The 22876-nt window shown below is 54.0% G+C and overlaps 1 protein-coding gene across 1 annotated transcript; it reads right to left on the bottom strand.

The window, feature by feature from the left end:
- Positions 1–4319: 4319 nt before the first annotated feature.
- LOC144721508 (dual specificity protein phosphatase 1-like) lies at positions 4320–9432 on the bottom strand. The gene is given in 7 exon segments (XM_078599177.1): positions 4320–5910; positions 6521–6598; positions 6600–6754; positions 7201–7240; positions 7243–7334; positions 8669–8831; positions 8833–9432. Coding segments are annotated over 7 exon segments (1185 nt in total). The 5' UTR covers positions 9094–9432; the 3' UTR covers positions 4320–5514.
- Between the last annotated feature and the right edge of the window lie 13444 nt (positions 9433–22876).

Here is a 22876-nt window from a genome sequence, read left to right as displayed (position 1 = left end):
GGGGTGGGTGGCCGCCTTGATCTTCCCAGTGCTGATGTTTATGCACCGCACCAGGTACTCGTTGAAGGCTGATTCGACCTAGGGGAGGCCCAGGAGAAAGACACCCGTGTAGCCGTCAACATACTTTTGGGGCAAGTGCTGTTAGCGAGTACCTATGAAGGCTGTCACGGCACACGATAACGGGGGGTGACCAAAACCACAGAACGCCGCCTTTGTCTTCCCAGTGCTGATGTTTTACACACGGCACCAGGTATTCATTTAAGGCTGAGTCGAACTTGGGGAGGCCCAGGACAGCTTCGAATATTCACCACTGTAATTGAGGGGGAATGGAACTTCGGTTGCCGGGCTTGGAACGCAACGCTCCAACCACAACACTACCGCTTCCCAAAATACAAGACTAAAACAGAAACAAAAATCCCCCGTATAGCCTTAGCAGACTGTTGAGGCAAGTGCTGTTAGAGAGCTCCTATGAAGGCCGGAACGGCACACGAGGGGATGGGTGGCCAGCACCACGCCCAGCCGCCTTTGTCTCTCTAGTGGCGATGTCTACACACCACACCAGGTACTCATTTGAGGCTGAGTCGACCGCGGGGAGGCCCAGGACCGGTTCAGATAATTGTCACTGGTGTTGGGCCGTGAGCGGGAATCGAACCCGGGTGGCCAGGTTCGTAACGCAGTGTAGGGCCAATCGCTACATTACCGCTCTCCAAAAGACACACACACAAACTCGCATCCCATTTAATGGCAAGGAATTCGAGGAATGAGCGATTGGGAATCCAAACGGAAATAGCAGCCCTGACTCAAACACGAGGCGAGACGTCTCCACTCCAAAATAGGAATTTTCATCCGCAGGGCTCACGGTCCACGCGTGGGAGATTTAAATGACGCCCAGAGACGGAGGCGGGGAGGGGGGCGACTCTCTGCTCGCTTCTCCGCCCGACTGCTCTGCTCAGCTGTTCCGAGGTCTGGGATTTTTTTCGTGGCAATTGGCAATTTGCCGACTGTTGTAGCGCACGTGTCGCGTTGTAATTCGTGTTGTCACAAAACAACACGTGGCGTGTCGTGCTGTGCGAGCATGTGCTGTTTAAAGACGTGCGCTGTGTGATTTGTTTAAAGCTCGCGTGTTATGTGGCCATGTGCGTTGTGTCGCATAAGCACGTGTTGTGTGTCAACACGTTATGCCTCGTCTGTGATCATAATAATGAGGAACTATGCATCAATTTGGGTGACCCGAGTCATTTGCTATCGTCATGGATACTCCATCACACAAAGCGGTGGCCGGCCTGTCTGTCGATGCTTATTCTCGCACTTGATCCTTGATGAATGCAAAATTCAATACGAGGCACGGAGCGATTGTGGAATTTGTCACCCAAAACTACGGGCGAACCACAGTAGCCTGCGCTCCTTCAACAGAGGAGCAACAGCAAAGCGACACGAACTCTCGCTCTCTGCTGAAGCCCTCTCATCGTGGCCAGCAGCAGCACGCCTCGTCACTGCCATCAAGCGCCTCAACACTCTGCTACCGTGTACGCAAGCGTAAAGGGTTGGTCCAGATGTCTTGTGACCCCCCCCCCCCCGTTCCTCCCATTTAATTGTCTAAAACTAAATAACTTTTGTATACCAATGGGCGCGGAAACAGAAATGAATAAGCGAAAGAGAAAAACAATGTGAGGGATCAATTAATTGGGGGGGGGGGGGGGTCACAAGACATCTGTATCACCATGTACACTAGAATGAGATTGACGAATGGAAGGAAATGTACGAATGAATGAATGTAAAGAATGAAAGGTGATTCCTTCCTACCGCCGCAAAAGTCGACAACGATCCGTCCCGATGCCTCTACCTCGAACATTTCTCCTCTCACATCATTATAACACTGCTGGCATATTTTATTTTATTGTGCTTGACTTGAGAGAGGGAGATTTTGGGCGCGTTTACGAGAGAGGGAGACAGAGAATGGACGATCAGAATATGTATTTATACTGTAGCTATAAAGCTCTTTTTCACAGATGCTCAAGTAACAAGACAAGCTGGAAGATACTCTGAGTGGATAGAATGAGAGAGGGCAGAGAGAGGAGAGAATAGCGGAGGGAGGAAACGCGCCCAGAGACGCGGCTTTTTGTGAGAGACAGACTCCCAACACCACTGTCGAGTCCAACCCCATCTGTGATCTAATTACATCCCACCGCGAAAATCCACCCACGTGGCGACATCAGCTCAACAGCTGTGACCAGGCGCACGTGAGGGTTTGGTCGCGTGGTGGGGTGGAGGAGATGGAGGGGTGTTTGGGGAGCTGTGGTCCGGCGGCTATTTGACTTAATTAAACGTGGGATGAGCGGATGTGGTGAATCAGTGCGAGTTCACAATCTGTACCTCCGCTCAAACACTGATTCAGCCCGTGATTGTTTAACACGCGCCCCACGTGACGTGCAGAGGGGCTGATTCAGACCAAAACAACATCTCGCGTGTGAGCGCGGTGCGGGGAGCGGTGGTGCAACGGTTAGCGCGCCGCTCTACGAGTCCAGCGTCCCGAGTTCGATTCCCGCTCACGGCCTCACCTAGGTCGACTCAGCCTCAAATAAGTAACTGGTGGGATGTGTAAACATCGCCACTCGAGAGACAAAGGCGGCCGGGCGTGGTGTTGGCCACCCACCCCTTCGTGTGCCGCGCGGGCCTTCAAAGGCTTACAGCACTTGCCCCAACAGTCTGTTCAGGCTACACGGGGGAGATCTTTGTCTTTGTGCCCGGCACAAGCCGTGGTGTCGTCAACGTGCTGTATGTTGGCGTTTGTTTGTTGATTCATGATGAAATCACGGGGTGAGGATAACATTTCAATGCCATTTGACCAAAGTGTTCATCGTCACCATCATCAGTCTTGGTCAATCCACTGCTGGATGAATGCATTTGCAAGCCGCGGCGACTTCTCAGGATCTTGCGATGTGAGAATGCACCTTGCGCCTGCCCGCACACTTCACGGATTGCATCGCTCCATCTCCTGGACGCGTTTTATTTCTCGGCTGATATCTTCCTACGAGAAGAAGTCTTGTTTTTATTTATTTTGTAACTTAAATTATGTTATTTATGCTATGATGAGTCACCAAGACAGGAAGGCGAACCATCGAACAGAGGGTCACCGCATCGCGCGCTTTCAGATGCGCTTCTGCGGCCGTCTGGAACGTTCTTCCTTCCGACATTAGGAAGCCACTAGAGAGCTATGGACACTTTTAAATAATCTAGATTATGAACTCAGTTCTTTAGAACTGCTTGTTGTGTTTAGTGTTTTGTCCTTCCCCCGCACCTACGTAAGGTGCGAAAGAAGTTCAACAACGAACACACGCTAAACATTACCGTCTACAGGGATAGCGCGTACAGTCCACATGTACTGTACGTAGATATATACTGCACCACAACTCGCCACCGTGGAAAACGCAGACTCCAGTTTTATTGAAAAAATTATGAAGAACAATAAATTAGTTTCTTTATATAAAAACGTATTAAAAATGTAACAAAAAACAACAGCGATTCGATCTTGCCAGGAAATAAGTTAAACACGTTCACATTGAATCACGCGGTGAAAAATGCACATTCTGGTATAATCAGCACCCCCCCCCCCCCGTGCCAGCCACGGTTCCCATCACCCACGAGCGTTCACATTCCGGCTCTGGGAGAGAGACATTGACTTCCTCGAGTGTGGAGAGACTGGGGCGTAGGAGGGCTGATGAGTAGGGGGAGGGGCTGGTGAGTAGGGGGAGGGGCTGGTGAGTCGGGGGAGGGGCTGGTGAGTAGGGGGGGGCTGGTGAGTCGGGGGAGGGGCTGGTGAGTCGGGGGAGGGGCGGGTGAGTAGGGGGGGGGGGGGCTGGTGAGTAGGAGGGGCTGGTGAGTAGGAGGGGCTGGTGAGTAGGGGGAGGCGCTGGTGAGTAGGGGGAGGGGCGGGTGAGTAGGGGGGGGGGCTGGTGAGTAGGGGGAGGGGCTGGTGAGTAGGGGGAGGGGCTGGTGAGTAGGGGCTGGTGAGTAGGGGGAGGGGCTGGTGAGTAGGGGGAGGGGCGGGTGAGTAGGGGGGGGGCTGGTGAGTTGGGGGGGGGGCGAATTGAAAAGCGGAGGTGGGGGGGCTGTGGGTATGAGACCGGAGCTGTATACTTAGTACCACACGATGTTGCCCTTCACAACAACAATACCACAACAGCAACAACAACTGATTGTGCTAACCACGGAAGTAATATTTGTGCACAAAACAGACATTTTACCATTTCCTGAGAGTTTGGCGTCCACAGTATTCGTCAACAAAGTTCTCTGTGCATCAACACATTTATATACTTAAAAAAAATGGACAAAACTCACACTTACACACAAAGATCCCCAGTATAGCCTTAACAGACTGTAGGGGCAAGTGCTCTTAGGCACCGAGGGTGTGGGTGGCGAGCACGACGCCCGGCCGCCTTTGTCTCCCGAGTGGCGATGTTTACTACACAACGCACCGGTTACTCATTTGAGGGGAGGCCCAGGACCGGTTCAGATAATCGTCACTGGTGTTGGCCGCTGGGTTTGTAGCGCAGTGCTCAAACCGCTACACTATCGCTCCACAAACATACACGCAGACACACACACGTGCTGTCATTCGTACCTCCTATAATCGCGACGTGTACATCGTAAACTGTCACGGAACCGGCCTCGTTCTGTCTCACCGTGTCCCTGTAATACCCCCGCCCATTGTTAATCTGAACTGCCCAGTTTCTCAATTCAAGCCATGGGATCAACGGTTGTGCAAAAACTGTGAAACAGCTCACAGTCACCACCCACCACTGCCCTCACTTGGTGCAGCTACCACAGTGGCGATCCCAGCTGTACGACAAAAACATAAAAAAGTAAAAAAAAAGAACCATATCCTCGCCTTGGCGGATGCGACCTCTCCGTCAGACATTCGGCTAAATTTACACTCAAGGTCTTTCCAGTCGCCAACACAGGAGCGGAACCACGTCTCGGGTGGTTTCATCTCGACACGGAGCTGGCCGGCAAGAGCGAGCCACCGCAGACTCGCGCCAGAGCGTGAACAGTGCCCCCATCACAAGTCCGCTCCTCAACGTTTCCCGACACGAACTGCCGGATCAATTATAAATTATATGTAACACTAACATGGAAACACTTTGCTCGTGGCTCCAGTTGCAAGGGCCGACGAAGTCCGTCTCTGGGGTTTTACAATCTCAGGCTACTCGTGCCGGCGGAGTCATTGATGTTTGGAACTCGAAGTCAAAGTGCGACGATGATAGTGGCGATGATGCCGCACGAGACCGGTTTCTCCTGGGAAGCTAAGCTTGGACTGCAAGCGCCCTCTCTGCTGGAGAAGCCGCTGGCGGCGACGCCACGGCCGGCGCGTTCCTGTTCCTCTACGGATCCGAGACTGCGAAACGCGGGGACGAATTCGTGACCTCCAACAATCCCGAAGACCCCACGAGCCGCCAAAACATCTGAGTCCGTGGACATCAAGAGCCAGCTGCCACGTGCCAGCTCGTCAGCTCGTCAGCAGGACGAGACGGGAGGGACGGGGCTGAGCACGGGAAGACTTCCGGGCGAGAAACTGAACACGGAGCAGGGGGACGACGGAGCCACGGGGGTGCCGGGAAGGGCGCGGGGGATCGTCCCGGAAGCGTCGTCGCCGTCGCTGCCGTCGCCGCAGTCGGCCGTCCCCGTGTCCTCCCGGGGCGTCGCGGCCAGGAGCTGCGCCTCGAACTGCAGCAGCTGCCCCATGAAGCCCAGGTTGGGCGACACGACGCTGCGTCGGCCCTTGAGGAAGGCGAAGGCTTCCTCCAGGCGCATGCGGCTCCGCCACATGAGGTAGGCGAGGCAGATGGTGGCGGAGCGAGACACCCCGGCCTGGCAGAAGACGAGGACGCGGCCTCCGCGACGTCGCTCCGACTCTGTAGCGAGGGGATGGAGGGGGGGGGAGGGGGGTGAGCACCGGGCGGTGGCGGATCGGGGGACGCGGATGGGAAGCTTACGAGACAAGGTGGTGCCTCTACACCGAGTTTGCCAATTGTGACAATAACGAGCAGATTGACGCAACCTGTCCAACACGTCCACCCTCAACCCAAGCCACTCCTCACCCAACCCCTCTTAATCCTTACCCCTGTCAACCCCAACCTCACCTGACCACTTCTCCCTCAGCATCCTGCTTACCTCTAAACCCCAACATCTTTCACCTCCTAATCCCTCTTCATCAAAATCTTACCGCTAACACCTCTCCTCACCTTCTCTTTACTCACCATTTACACCCCCCCCCCCAGCCCCCGGGTTCCTCACCCCTACCTCTACCCTCCCCCACCCTCACTCACCCACCAGCCCCCCCCCCCCCCCAACACGCCCCAACTCTCTCACTAATCCCTCTTCATGAAAATCTCACCGCTAATAACCCCCCCCCCCACCCACCTCCGGTTTCTCACCCGCTTCCCACCCCCACACACTACTACCCCCCCCCCCCCCCCACACACTACCCTCACTCTCCACCCCACCACCCCGCGTCGCTCACCCTATGAAACTGGATGGCGCTGCGGAACCAGACGGCGATGTCTGCGGCGGGGGGGGAGTCGGCGACGGGCACGGAGAGGGTAGCGCATGACGGCGGCGGGGGCCCCGCGCGCACCGCCTCGCGGCCCCGTCACGTCGAGCAGGGCCGTCACGCCCAGCGTGCGCAGGGCGCCGTGCTGCGACGAGTGCAGGGCGCTGCCCAGCAGCAGGAAGGGGCGGCAGCTCCACGGGAACCGCCCTGCGCGCGTGGCGGCGAGGAGGAGGAGGGAGGAGACAGGCCGACGTTATTAACAAGGATTATGAAGAGGGGAAGGGTCGTTGCGCGAAACGTCGACCATCGTAATTTTTCCCCCCCTTTTGAAAGTCACACGCGGTGGTGTTGTTATTGATGAAAGTGTTGGGTCCGCTGTGTTGTTTGGGCATCACTGCCAAGGCAAGCAGCAGCAGCGTCACCAAATAATGTTGTTTAATCATCCAACAGCGGATTGAGAATGGAGTTGTGCACGTGGAACGATGTCATATCGGTGACAAAGATACACCCTCCCCCCCCCGTATAGCCTTAACAGACTGTTGGGGGCAAGTGCTGTTGTCGAGCAGCACCTTTGATGGGTGGCTCGGCCACACGAGGGGCCAGCACGAGGCGAGGGGGCACACACATCGAGGGGTGTGTGGGGGTGCTCACCTGGTCGTACAGCGGCGTGACCCCGTGGCCCCCCGCGGGGGGGTGCAGGTGTTGGGGGAGCCGGGCAGATCGGGCGGCGCGGCCGAGAGGCGGCAGAGCTCGGGGTAGGCCGCGTGGAAGGCAGAGAACCCCCCTGTCCACGAACAACACACACACACGTTAATACACACGTCAGCTCGGTCATACATCAATACATGTGCATGGTCCTCAATACATTCTCACGTGGATTAATATAGACAATAAAGTTCCATACTCATGTTAAGAAATACCCAACAAAGACAAAAAAACCCGTATAGCCTTAACAGACTATTGGGGCAAGTAACGTTGGCAAGCAAATGATGAAGGCTGGCACGGCACACGATGGGGTGGGTGAATGTTTATTCACACCACACCAGGAACTAATTTAAGGCCGATTCACCATTGGGGCTCAGGACCGGTTCATATATTCGTCACCCATGTTGGCCCGAGCGCGAATCGAACTCGGTTATGAGCGTCAGACTCGTCACGCGGTGCGCTCACCCACACAAAGTCAAAGATCCCCACCCCCCACCCTCCATATCGCATCAACAGACTGTTGGGTGCAAGGTGCTGTTTGCGAGCACCTGATGAAGGCCGGGAAGAGCACACCACGTCCTTTTGTCCCCCCCCCCCCCCCCCCCCCCAGTGCTGATGTTTTACACGCAGCGCCCACACACACAATACACACCACAAACACCACACAACACAGCGCCACCCACACACACACACACCACAACACAACACATAGCACACCACAACACAGCGCCACACACACACACCACACACACAACACAGCGCCACCACCACACACACACACCACAACACACAGCACACCACAACACAGCGCCACACACACACTACACACCACACACACCACACAACACAGCGCCACCACCACACACACACACACCACAACACACAGCACACCACAACACAGCGCCACACACACACACAACACACACACAACACAGCGCCACACACACAACACACACACACACCACACACACCACAACACAGCATCACACACACACCACACCGCAGCGCCACACAACACAGCGCCACACACACACACCACACCGCCACACACACACACCACATACACCACAACACAGCATCATACACACACACCACACCGCAGCGCCACACAACACAGCGCCACACACACACCCCACACCGCCACACACACACACACCACAGCATCACACACACACACCACATACACCACAACACATCACACGCCACACACACACACCACACCACATACACCACAACACACCACATACACCACAACACACCACACGCCACACACACACCACACCACATACACCACACCACATACACCACAACACACACACCACACCACATACACCACAACACACCACATACACCACAACACACCACATACACCACAACACACGCCACACACACCCCACACCCCACGGTGCTCACCCGCCAGGAAGACGAGCGGCACGCGCGGCGCGTATTGGCGCAGCGCGATCGCCGCCGCCCGCGCGGTGCTCTCCTCGCCCAGCGACTCGAAGCTCGGCGACCCCTCGTCCACGAGCACGAGGGAGGCCACGCCGCCCGCCAGCAGGCGAGCCCTCGCCTCGGGGGCAGGGCACCGCTCTCTCCAGGGTCATCCCCGCGGCGCCGCTTCGCCTCCTCTCGAGCGCGCCCCAGCGCACGCACACGGAGCCGCGCACCCGCGCAGCGCCGAACGCCAGGAAGGCGCGGCAGTCGAGGACGAGGCACGAGGATGGAGCGAGGTCGACTCTGACCTCCTCCTCGTCGTCATCCGCGTCGCCGGCGCTCGAAAGCGGCAGCAGCTCCCGCAGTTCGCGAACTTCGATGCTGGCTACTTCCATGGTCACCATGTTCTCTCTGATCGTTGCGGCTCTCTCCCTCGTTGCGGCCGTCGCACTTCTGAGTGTTGACGCGGAGCGAATTGGCTGAGTTGTCGGTGACGGCGGCACGGCTCGGATCTTCAGTTTATATTCAGTGCGAGGGTGACGAGGCGCTCCGTCACGAAGCCGGGGCAACTCCCTCTCGACGCTTCCTGTCAACAAGCCCCTACGGGTCTGGGGGCTCAGACGGGCCCCTCCCCCTGTGTGTGCGTGTGCGTGGAGGGTGGGGAGTGGATGTGGTGGTGGGGGGGCACGGCACTCTGCAGGAAAAGCCTCTGAACGCCCACGCAGCAGCGCGCGCGGTGACTGCGAGCGCCGCGCCCCGTCCACGCGGCCGCAAACTCCGGCCCGAACTCTCTGCCTCGTCTCCTCCCCGTGTCGCCAAGCTTCCCCCTTCGCGCCTCGCCGTTTTTGCTCCCCGCCACAGTCTTTCCATTCTGCCCCCCATTTACACCCCCCCACCACTTCCCTTCTCGTCCTCCTCCCCCGCCGCCACCACTGTTCACGTGTGACCGACCGTGGTCACAAAGCGACGGAACACGTGCTCGTAAACAACGAGGACAACAACAACAACGGTGGCGGCGGCGGCGAGAAGTGGCAGATTACGCACGAACGGAGCGCACGTGCCGTTGTGGGGGGGGGGGCGGCGCGTCTGGCGCGTCGATGTATGTGTGGGTGCAAATGGTCGTGCAAGTGTGAGATTATGCGCGTGTGCGGGTTTGTCCAATGGGCACGTCACGTGGGCTCAAAGTGCACCTAGCCTGGCGTAAAAGCTGTGGAAACCACTGCTGCTGCCAGCGGGCGTTCGACACTTCACGTGGTCTTAAAGTGCTCATAGCCTGGCACAAGCCCCGTGGTGGCGTCACCTCCACTTAGTGGCGAATTCCGCTTGTTTTTTGTAGAGTGATATAAGGTGTGTGTGTGTGGTTAGTGTATGTGTGGAGTGTGTATGATGGCGCGCGCGTGTCTGTGTGTGGTGTGTAAGTGGACACCGTGTGCCGTGAGATTCAAGAAGTCAGAACCCTCGCCCTCCTATTAGCCCGAAACTTTCACTTAATGGGACGTTAACGGAAGTGACGCCCAACTATTCACAGGAGGCTTTACACCGAACGAGACGCAATGGATATTGGAACTTTGGGTTCATTGACAGCGACTTGGGGGGTGGGGGGGGTCACCCTGCGTCACACGCGCGTCTGACGTTCGCAGTCAAAAATGTGGGTTTGTTGATTTCCAAGCGAATCGACGGTAACAGCTCTGGGGGCTTTTCTTGGGTTACGACAACGGCATTGAAAACTTACACGGTATTTAAAACTCAAAGCCTACTCACGTCTATCCGCCCCCCTAAACCCACCAATCTCAATATTTGAAGATTCTCCCACGAATGGCCGGCCAGATGAACTTACGACATTCCATGTTGCGTCAGCCCAGAGGTTCATTAGGTTGTGATCCATGGCAAAAGCAGTGGGGTATCCATAAATGGATCGCCCTACATACGTTCGGTAATATCCGTTTAAAGCGATACTGCTACATTGATGTGAGCCGCGACCCAGGTGAGGTCGCGGCTCACATCAGTGGCGATTATCTTAACCGGGCGGGTGCCTCCCCCCTAGGTAAACTCAGCCTTAAGTGGGTACCAGGAGCGCGTAGCATTAATAGCCGGCTATCGTGGGTTCTGGCTAACAGTACTTGCCCAGACAATCTGTTGAAGGCTATACGGGGGATCTTTGTCCGTGTGTACCCTATGTGTATGTACACGTGTGTGTATGTTTGTTACTCCGTGTTCCCAACTGTTCCGTGATCTGACTGCGGGCGCCCTTCAACGCTTCCTGTTCGGAGTGACTCAGCGATGCAGCGCGCACCCTACACACACGCGCGCACCCTACACACACGCGCACCCTACACACACGCGCACCCTACACACACGCGCACCCTACACACACACGCGCACCCTTCACACACGCGCACCCTACACACACGCGCGCACCCTTCACACACGCGCACCCTACACACACGCGCGTACTCTACACACACGCGCACCCTACACACACGCGCACCCTACACACACGCGCACCCTACACACACGCGCACCCTACACACACGCGCGCACCCTACACACACGCGCACCCTACACACACGCGTACTCTACACACACGCGCACCCTACACACACGCGCACCCTACACACACGCGCGTACTCTACACACACGCGCACCCTACACACACGCGTACTCTACACACACGCGCGTACTCTACACACACGCGCACCCTACACACACGCGCGCACCCTACACACACGCGCACCCTACACACACGCGCACCCTACACACACGCGCGCACCCTACACACACGCGCACCCTACACACACGCGTACTCTACACACACGCGCGTACTCTACACACACGCGCGCACTACACACACGCGCGCACCCTACACACACGCGCACCCTACACACACGCGTACTCTACACACACGCGCGTACTCTACACACACGCGCACCCTACACACACGCGCGCACCCTACACACACGCGCACCCTACACACACGCGCACCCTACACACACGCGCACCCTACACACACGCGCGCACCCTACACACACGCGCGTACTCTACACACACGCGCACCCTACACACACGCGCGCACCCTACACACACGCGCGTACTCTACACACACGCGCACCCTACACACACGCGCGCACCCTACACACACGCGCGTACTCTACACACACGCGCACCCTACACACACGCGCACCCTACACACACGCGCGCACCCTACACACACGCGCACCCTACACACACGCGCGCACTAACCACCGAGACAAAGATCACCCGTATAGGCTTAACAGGCTGTTGGGGAGAAAAAAAACTGCTAGCGAGCACCTATGATGGCAAACACGGCATACGACAGGGGGCGGGTGACCAGACCCACGTCCGACCGCCTTTGTCTCCCCAGTTTATTAATTTACTTTCAGGCTGAGTCGACACGAATGTTCGCTAACCATTACGACACCGCCCCCCACACACTTGATCAAATATATAGGGTGGCCCAAAAGTCAAGACACATGGTGTTCCATTTATTTCCGCAAATAATATTGGGTTATTTAATGTATTAACACATCTAAATGACTTCAATTAACATGAATGCATGTATAAATTATCTTCTGCATTGAAATTAAAACTTACATGTGTAAACTCTTACAGGTGTAAACTCTTAAACGTGTAATTTCTTAGAGGTGTAAACTCTGAACATTTATCAATTATGTTTTGTCTCAATTCATTCAGGGTTCTTGGTCGAAATTTGTAAGCGACGGATTTGACGTGGCCCCATCAGGAAAAAGAAGAAACATAGATGTAAAAAATAATAGATACTTTATTGACTTAAAGTATAAACAATTACAATGTTTAATGATGGTGTTACGATACATTAAATGACCCTGTAGATGTGCTTTAGCACATACAACTAGACACACCTCCAATCCGGTATACACATAATACACACACCGCACCTCCGATTTGCACGATTGGCTACGTACGGTACTAAAGAAGTTCAACATACCTTACACATACCATTGACCCGCATACACATACACACCATTCATATTCTATAGACACCAAAATACACATACCGTTACACGCGGACCACATACACCCACAACACATACACCCACAACACATACCTACATACACACACCCAACACACCCAACACACGATATACATACACACACAGACATACACACAGACATACACACAGACATACACACAGACACACACACAGACATACACACAGACATACACAGACATACACACAGACATACACACACAGACATACACACACAGACACACACACATACATACACACATACATACAAAGATCCCCCGTATAGCCTTAACAGACTGTAGGGGCAAGTGCTGTTAGCGAGCACCTATGAAGGCCGGAACGGTACACGAGGGGGTGGGGGCCAGCACCACGCCCGACCGCCTTTGTCTCCCTAGTGGCGATGTTTACACACCGCACCAGGTACTCATTTGAGGCTGAGTCGACCTACCACATACATACACACACACAGACACACACACACAGACATACACACACAAACAAAGATAAAGATCCCCCGTATAGCCTTAACAGACTGTAGGGGCAAGTGCTGTTAGCGAGCACACACACACAGACATACACACACACACCAGCGTGTCCGTCTTGCGCAATCCATTAAGACAACCCCAAGGTACATTCTCCACTCTGAATGTTTTTTTTATATATATCGTCATCATTATTTGTCTGCATGCTTCCTGACGCGAGCGAGTTAACATTCTGAGTCACCGCGAGCCAGATGCTCATGTAAGGCGCATATTTACCCGCGATTCTGGCTCTATAATCGTTAGTTGTTTATTTAGATGCTTTGTTTCCTTGCCACTACAGATGATCGAGGCAGCCTACAAGCGGCCAACTCAGAACCATTTCTCGCCACCACTCGACACCGACAATTAGTTAAAGTTTAAATTTCGATTTAAAGCTTTCGTGACTGCAGGGATTCATCTTCTTGGTTCTTTCGGTAAAGTCACGTAGAAGGGAAATAATAAAATAATAAAAGTATAAATGATAAAATAAAACGTCGTGAGAATTAAATTTTATTATGTGAAATTTTTATTATTTTATTATTTCCCTTCTACGTGACTTTAGTTAAAGTTTGTCCCGTAAACAAAACGTGCCAACGAGTTTCCTACTTCAGCTCACCGATGTGTTGCAGAGTAAATCCACAACAGTTCGAGTACCGTAACGTTTCGCTGGTAATCACATCCAACATCATCGGGCGATTTTGCCAACACACCGGTGGGCTGAAGTAGTAAACTCATTGGCACGTTTGTTTACGGGACAAACCTTACTAATTCGCTGTGTCAACTGGTGGCGGGTTCACGACACGCGATCTAACCCCCCCAAAATAAGCCGTACTATAAATAGTATTGGTCGCGAACGCCAACGTGTCAAACTGAACCATTTCCATTCACCAACCCACGTTAACGAGTGCGGTGAAGTATGGTAAAACAATGACCCGCTGTGTGTTGGGGGGGGGCAGGAACGGTTCAGATATCACGCGCCACTCATGTCAGCCGTGGCCGGGAATCGACCTCGGGTTAACCGGCGGATGCATCGGGAGGAAGTGTGCTCGCAACAGCGCCACTGCTGAATTCCGTAATGCGGTACACAAGTCCACCTTCCCACTACGTCAAAAATAGGGGTAATAACCGTCTCACGTAATGCCTCCGATTGCTAGTAACTGGCGTAGCTCGCTTTCCATTGGCGCTCGCGTCAGTGCGAGAGGCGAATTACTTGGTTCGCTGGCGACGATGGCGCGGTGGATTTGTTCTAAGTGTTTAGCAGGAGACGCGCAGCGTTGCAGAACTTTAGACTGAGCCGGTCCCATGAGTAAAACCAAGCAACCATCGGACAGTCACACGTGGGGCATCCAGATTGCAAAAGAATTCAACCCCATCCGTCAATAACACCGTGACCTTACAAGAAAATATTAAATAAGAGGCAATGTTTCAGACAATGACCCTTCTTTCACATCACTAAATGATTGGGAAATGTTGGTTTTCGGATTGTTCTATGGTATTGTGAGGCATTCCGTGTGTTCGATCCTGACCCTGACGCCTGCATATTTGGAGTATGCGTGTCTCTCTTTCCCCGGTCGCGTGGATTTTTTTCCGGGTCCTCCGGTTTCTCTCTCCACATTCGAATCAACATGCGTTTAGAGTATTTGGCTGCTCTACATTTCCACATGATAAGCCACTTCTTTGAGCTACCATATGTGACTAGGTCGCTTATATCAGTGGGCCCTACCTGGTAAAATAGTTAGTTCTAGCTAGTTACGTGTGGCAAACCTCAGCTGTCTAGCCGATGTAGAACATCGTTAAAAGCCACTCACTCTGTCACCATTCTCTAAATGTATCGATTATAACTGTCAATGTCTGTAAAGTATATGCATCAATACACTCGTACGCTGCGATGTGGAACGGTGCCGCATTGGTCAGCACCCTGTACTCTGAACCCGGCCACACCTGAGTTCTATTCTCGGCAACGGCTAACGTCAGTGTTGAGTGATGGTCTTGAACCGGTCCTGGCCCCTGTCCACCGTCACCAACCTTCACTCAGCAGTAGATTGGCACAGGGATTGTAAATTATTATTATTGTTGTACCGTGTGGTGAGCTGTTGTGGCCATTGCGCCACTGTTGAGTCTTTTTTTAGCAGCCCTGTCACATCACTGAGTGACTACTGCCCTATGTCTGTTGTAAACACGGCCTGAGAACACATACAAGTTGACGCTTCAGGAAATCATTCGCTTTATTCTAGCACACAATACGCAATACGTACATACACGTATGTATGTAAAAGGAAAAAGTCCCCCGTATAGCCTTCAAGCAGACTGTTGAGGCCAGTGCTGGAAGCGAACATCTATGAAGGCCAGCACGGCACACGAGGAGGCGTTTGACATTTTCCACGCTCGGTCGCATTTGTCTCCCCAGTGCTGATGTTTACACACCTCACAAGGTATATCTAAGGCTGAGTTGACCGACGTACGCGCATAGACACGGAATTCCACGGCATACACGTGTACACCGCACATACACACACCAAATACACACCACCGGCGCATACCACACACTACACAATCTACACACTACAGTACACATACACACGCCATTTACACCACACACCTCATACAATACACACCACACACACCATTCAAACGTACCCCACACACCGCATACACCACACATACGCAACAGCCGTCGCTCGCCACGAAGTGGCGGTGACGTCACCACGGCTCTTGTGCCAGGCTAGGTGCACTTTTAATCCACGTGAAGTGTCGAAGGCTCGCTGGCAAGAGGTCACGGGACAGATCATGGGTTGACTGACTGAGATCACTGGCAGATGCACCACCTGTGCTCCCCACTGTGAGCGTCGCTCCTCGGCAGCTGTTGGAGGGCGACTGCCTCCAACTTCCCAGCAGCGTCCTTCACGAGCCTCATCCACAGAGGCCGATCTTGACACCGCTGGTACCGGCCATCGGCAAGTCCAACCACCCCCAACATCCTCCTGTACCCCATCAGCCCATCTCTTCTCTAGCCCATGCCGCGACCGTTTAGCCCCATTTATGCAGCCAAATAGACGCTGCTAGGGCATATATATACACGTCAAAGAACAACAACAACCGCCATTCGCCACTAAGTGGCGGTGACATCACCACGGCATTTGTGCCAGGCTATGTGCACGTTGGCAGGAGGTCACGGGGCAGACCCAGGTGCCACGGATCGACTGACCGAGATCGACTGGCCGATGCACCACCTGTGCCCCCTACTGTGCCAATCTAATGAACCTAATTCATATACACCTCGTACACGTACATGCATACACCCTCCATTTCCCGAAAGGTCAGCCGATATGTTTTTTAAAAATATATATAAGGCAGCATCAATGAAGTTCAACGTATATGATGTATGACCAGCTATCGCCAGCGGCCCATTATTTAGTTATGTTTTATATTATTTGGTAAAGCGGTAATTGCCACACGACAATTATATTATTCACAGAGCCACGGGGAGATCAGGTGCGTGACTCGCGCGCGCTTCATCAGCCCCAGGGGGGTGGGAGCGTGAGTTTCGAAATCGGTAGTCGTGGCATCTCAACGTGTCCTAGATTGCCCCAAGACTTAGGATTAGATGACATCAGCACTGGGGAGACAAAGGCGGCCGGGCGTGGTGCTAGGCCACACCATCCAGTCGTTCGCCGTGCTGGCCTGAACAGGTGCTCTCTAACAGAACTTACCCCAACAGTATGTTAAAGGCGATACGTGGTGGTCTTTGTCAGTATGTGGCAGCGTGTGTCCACCGGCCACTGAGTGTGTCAGCATGTGTCACTGAGTGTGTCACTGTGTCAACGCGTGTCAGCGTGTTATTTAGCATGTCCGTGTGTGTTAGCGTCTGTCACTGGGTGTGTTAGTGTGCCACTGAGTGTGTCACTGTGTCAACGCGTGTCAGCGTGTTACTTAGCATGTGTGTTAGCGTGTGTCACTGGGTGTGTTAGTGTGCCACTGAGTGTGTCACTGTCAGCGTGTTACTTAGCATATCCGTGTGTTAGCGTGTGTCACTGGGTGTGTCAGTGTGCACTGAGTGTGTCACTGTGTCACTGTGTCAGCGTGTTACTTAGCGTGTCCCTGTGTGTCAGCGCGTGTCACCGTGTGTCACGCACGTGTACGCGCAGGCCTTCATCAGCTGTGGGCAGGTAAACACCGCGGGTTGGACATTGTCCCGTCAACCTCGGCAGGTGAGATAAGGGATCGCGTAAACACTGCCGGTGAGCGTGGGAGGCTGTTTGCGCTCTTCCTGTTGTTGTTGTTGATGCTGTTGCCGCAGTTGCTAATGTTGGCGGTGGTGGCTGTGTTGTGTCGCGATAAGGAATCCTTCGCCACAGTGACGCGTGTTCAGTGGCGCACAGTCAACACGAGGGTCGCTCCTTCTCCTCTGCTGCTCCCCACGTCTGGACCCCCTCACTCTCATGTGACATACATATCCTCGTCTTTTTATTATCTCAATACAATAGCCAACATATGTATCTGTGTAATGTTGCTGCAACTTAACTTGTAATTGTACTGCATTTGTCCGTGTGCGCATGTCTTTGTGTAAGTGTCTGTTATGGCGGTGTGTGCTTATGTATGTAGGAATGTGTGTGTGTGTCAATAACGATGATCTGAACCGGTCCTGGACCTCCCCTAGGCGGACTAAGCCTTAAATGAGTACCTGGTGCGATGTGTAAACATCGCCACTTTGGGAGACAAAGGCGACCGGGCGTGGTGCTGGCCACCCACCCCCTCGTGTGCCGTGCCGGCCTTCATTAGTGCTCGCTAACAGCACTTGCCCCAAAAAGTGTATTAAGGCTATCGGGGGATCTTTGTCTTTGTCACTGCGTGCGTCTCATTTCATGTTGTTTCCAGTTTGATGTACTTGTGCTATGATCAGTAATGGTGCGACTGACGCTACATGGAATGTATTGCGTGAGCTAGCGTGACAACACAGGTGTTTTTGTATCTGCTTATCTCCTGTACAGGACTTTTATATCTGCTTATCTCCTGTACAGTACAGGACTTTGTTCTTTGTTTTGCATTTTTCAGCTTGGTGACCCAGGTCACTCTTGCAAATGAGACTCATCCTGGTCTCTTTGAGTTCTTGCCTCGTCTTGATTTGTAATTTTGAAACTCTCTCACTCCCTCTACCTGGCTCTCGTCCAGGCATTTAAGGCCTTCCCCTCCTCCTCCTCTTCCGCCAACGACTGACATCACTTTAGCCGGGCGACGGCGGCGGCGGTGGTGGCCAGCGAGGGTTGGTGGAGCACACACAGATGTTGCGAAACTCCTTTTCCCGTCTGTGTCGAGGAGGAGCCGTGTACCCTAGCTGACCAGGAGAGCCGAGATGGTGGTAACAACAAAGTGTGGACTAATTTCAGCTGTCCCTTCTGAGACGCCGCGGTGGTGAGATGTTAACTACCTCGCCTGGTATACAGGAGGTCGTGGATTCGATCCCGATCCCGACCTTGACACCTGTATATTTGGAGTTTGCGTGTCTCTCTCCCCGTGGTAGCGTGGACTTTTATCCGGGTCCTCCGGTCTTTGCCTCCACATTTAAGAATCAACATGCGTTTAGAGTATTTGGGTGATATAAATTTCCACGTGATAAGCCACTTCATTGGCCTATTATTTATGGCCAGGTCACTTCTGAAAGAGTGGGCCCTACCTAGCAAGATAAAACGTGGTTTATATTGAATGTATAATATGGGCATACGTCTTGCCCGCTCGCACGTGGTGGTGTTCTCCGGGTGCTCCAGTGTCCTCCCATGTGTGTAACTACTCAACCATTGTCTGAAAACATTTTAATATCTATGGATTCCTTCATTTGCCTTCCTCTACGGTTGTGAGGTGAAATTTTCACGAACGACGATGCGATATGTAAACGAAACATTACATTCAATTTAACATATTTTATCATTCCATTGTCACCTATGAGTACAACTTAGTGGAAAGGCAATAGCGGGTGGCATTAGGGTATGCTGGCCCCTGTCATGAGAATGTGGAATTGACACCGCTGGCTCAGAATCGGCAAGAGGGAGGGACGCTAAAATGTGCAGGCACAGAGACAGGGAAATACACTAAGAAAATCAGGGGGGAGATATACATGGAGACACGGACATCGATCAGGAGAGAGACACAGAAAGCCACGCAAACAGGGAGAGACGCAAACACGTGGAGAGAGACGCCCACGCAGCAACACAAAGGGAGACGACACAAGGAGGCACGGAGAGACATACAGAAATACGCGTCGAGATACCGCCACGTAAACGGATAGGTACGAAAAGACAGACATACAGACACGGAGAGATACAGAGAGACAGACAAGCAGATACTCGGAGACACACAAACACCGAGAAACACACACACACACAGAGACACTGACGCACACACGTGGAGAGAGACACACTGAGAGACAGAGAGGGACTGCGAGCGAGAGAGAGACACTGAGAGACAGAGAGCGACTGAGAGAGAGGGCACCGGGACCGTTCTCTGCTCGCGAGCGCGTCGAGACGGAGTCGTGGCTCAGGACTCCCCCATTCCTCCTCCCCCGACGACTCTGCGGACAGCAGCGGGCTTCGCTCCGCGTGTCTCGGCCTCACCACCCTGGCGACCGCCTTGCCCTCCCCTCCTCCCCGCGAGAGACGATTACTCATCGCGTGGAGTCATCGCGGTCGATGGGAGCGAGGGTGCGTCGCGCAGTGCCGACGCTGCTCCGTCGGTCGTTTTCCGCCCAAGAGACCCGCGGCGGGGATGGGGGGCGGAGTAGAATGTGAGAGGGTTGGTGAGGTGACGAGAGACATTGAGTCAGGTGAGAGAGAGACTGAGTCAGGTGAGAGAGAGACTGAGTCAGATGAGAGAGAGACTGAGTCAGGTGAGAGAGAGACTGAGTCAGGTGAGAGAGAGACTGAGTCAGGTGAGAGAGAGACTGAGTGGGGTGACGAGAGACATTGAGTCAGGTGAGAGAGAGACTGAGTCAGGTGAGAGAGAGACTGAGTCAGATGAGAGAGAGACTGAGTCAGGTGAGAGAGAGACTGAGTCAGGTGAGAGAGAGACTGAGTCAGGTGAGAGAGAGACTGAGTGGGGTGACGAGAGACATTGAGTCAGGTGAGAGAGAGACTGAGTCAGGTGAGAGAGAGACTGAGTCAGATGAGAGAGAGACTGAGTCAGGTGAGAGCGAGACTGAGTCAGGTGAGAGAGAGACTGAGTCAGGTGAGAGAGAGACTGAGTGGGGTGACGAGAGACATTGAGTCAGGTGAGAGAGAGACTGAGTCAGGTGAGAGAGAGACTGAGTCAGGTGAGAGAGAGACTGAGTCAGATGAGAGAGAGACTGGGTCAGGTGAGAGAGAGACTGAGTCAGGTGAGAGAGAGACTGAGTGGGGTGACGAGAGACATTGAGTCAGGTGAGAGAGAGACTGAGTCAGGTGAGAGAGAGACTGAGTCAGGTGAGAGAGAGACTGAGTCAGGTGAAAGAGAGACTGAGTCAGGTGAGAGGGAGACTGAGTCAGGTGAGAGAGAGACTGAGTGAGGTGAGAGAGAGACTGAGTCAGGTGAGAGAGAGACTGAGTCAGGTGAGAGAGAGACTGAGTCAGGTGAGAGAGAGACTGAGTCAGGTGAGAGGGAGACTGAGTCAGGTGAGAGAGAGACTGAGTGAGGTGAGAGAGAGACTGAGTCAGGTGAGAGAGAGACTGAGTCAGGTGAGAGAGAGACTGAGTCAGGTGAGAGAGAGACTGAGTCAGGTGAGAGGGAGACTGAGTCAGGTGAGAGAGAGACTGAGTGAGGTGAGAGAGAGACTGAGTCAGGTGAGAGAGAGACTGAGTCAGGTGAGAGAGAGACTGAGTCAGGTGAGAGAGAGACTGAGTCAGGTGAGAGAGAGACTGAGTCAGGTGAGAGAGAGACTGAGTCAGGTGAGAGAGAGACTGAGTCAGGTGAGAGAGAGACTGAGTGGGGTGAGGAGAGACATTGAGTGAGGTGAGGAGAGACATTGGGTGAGGTGAGAGAGGGGAGAGAGACTGAGTCAGGTGAGAGAGACTGAGTGAGGTGAGAGAGAGGAGAGCGACTGAGTGAGGTGAGGAGAGAGCCTGAATGAGGTGAGAGAGAGGAGAGAGACTGAGTGAGTGAGCTGAGAGACTGAGTGAGGTGAGAGAGAGAGGAGAGAGACTGAGTGAGGTGAGAGAGAGAGGAGAGAGACTGAGTGAGGTGAGAGAGAGGAGAGAGACTGAGTGAGGTGAGAGACAGAGGAGAGAGACCGGCAACCCTTGGCTTTCCCACCGCTTCCGCGCTGCTTCCCACCGACAGGAACAACTCCCTCGCCGACTCTCCAACCTCGCGTCTCCCGCGGGGGCTGAGACGGGAGACGTCTGGCTGGCCTCGAGAGAGAGAGAGGGAGGGAGGAGGGGAACCCCCAGGACGTGTGGGGGTGTTGGGCTGGAGAGAGAGGAAAAGGTCGTCTGTGAGACGGCTTCAGTGGCGCCGTGCGTAGGACGGGTGGCTCAGGACTTGAGCCGCAGATCGCGTGGCTCATGGCTTGAGGGAACCCTCGCAATGGCCAGGATAGGGGGGGGGGGCAACGTGTAGGGTGTGCGCTGTCGATGTCGTCGTGCATCGGATGAGGGCGTCATGGGTCGAGACGCCGTGCGTGTCGCAGGGTGGAGGAGGGCAGGCGACCGAGACGGGCACTGGGGTGGAACCCAGCTGTCGGCGAGCGAGGGGAAGACATTTAAACAAAACTCTGCAGCCGGACGGACGGCGGCGGCGGCGGCGATGAAGCTGAATGAGCGGAACTTTGAGATCGGAAAAACGACTTTGGTAACCGCTGCGGAAGCGAGCCGCAGGGAAGTGGGAAGGAAGCGCACGGCAATGTGTTGTTCATGCCACCTCCGATTAGCACGGTCGGCTGCGTACGGTGCGAACGAAGTTCAACGTACATACGCACCTACATTTGCCGCGATAACCTCTTGACATTTAGTTTATAGGGGCTGGCTATGGCTTACACGTGATTCCCTGCTCGTGAAAATACACATGGGACTTCGGATGCTCTGAGAGTCGCGAAGTGGGCATGGCTCACCGATGAGCCATGATAATTGAGGAGCCGTATGACGCTCTCGTCCTGTCCCTGCCAGCATGTATCTGGACACGGCTCACCGATGGGCCCTTACGACGGCAAACCTTGTGTCCACGTCTCTCTCACACTGCCGCTCGTCTTGCGGCTCTCTTCGGACTCAACATGCTGAACAATTCTCTCGACCGAGAACGGATTTGTTGAGGCGGGCCGAGTGGTTGGCGCACGCCCGTGATCTCTAAGCGCCTTGGGGGCAAGGGGGTTGGTGGATCACGTATCGAGATTTGTGAAGCTTCCAGAACCGCGAGAATTTCGAGGTGGCCAGGCGAATGCAATGTGGCGCCACGGTGCCAAGATGTTAACTGCCTCGCCTGGTATACGAGAGGTCGTGGGTTCGATCCCGACCCTGACGCCTGTATATTTGGAGTTTGCATGTCTCTCCGTGGTCACGTGGTTTTGTCTCCGGGTCCTCCGGGGTTTTCCCTCCAAATTTAGAATCAACATCACGCAATCTTAAGAGTATTTGGCTGCTATAAATTTCCACATGATAAGCCACTTCGGTTGAGCTATCATA

The sequence above is a fragment of the Lampetra planeri genome, chromosome 12, assembly GCF_965212315.1.
Source record: "Lampetra planeri chromosome 12, kcLamPlan1.2.h2, whole genome shotgun sequence".
NCBI lineage: Eukaryota > Metazoa > Chordata > Hyperoartia > Petromyzontiformes > Petromyzontidae > Lampetra > Lampetra planeri.
Note: the sequence above shows the minus strand (reverse complement) of the source record. Positions and strands in the feature narration are given on the sequence as shown.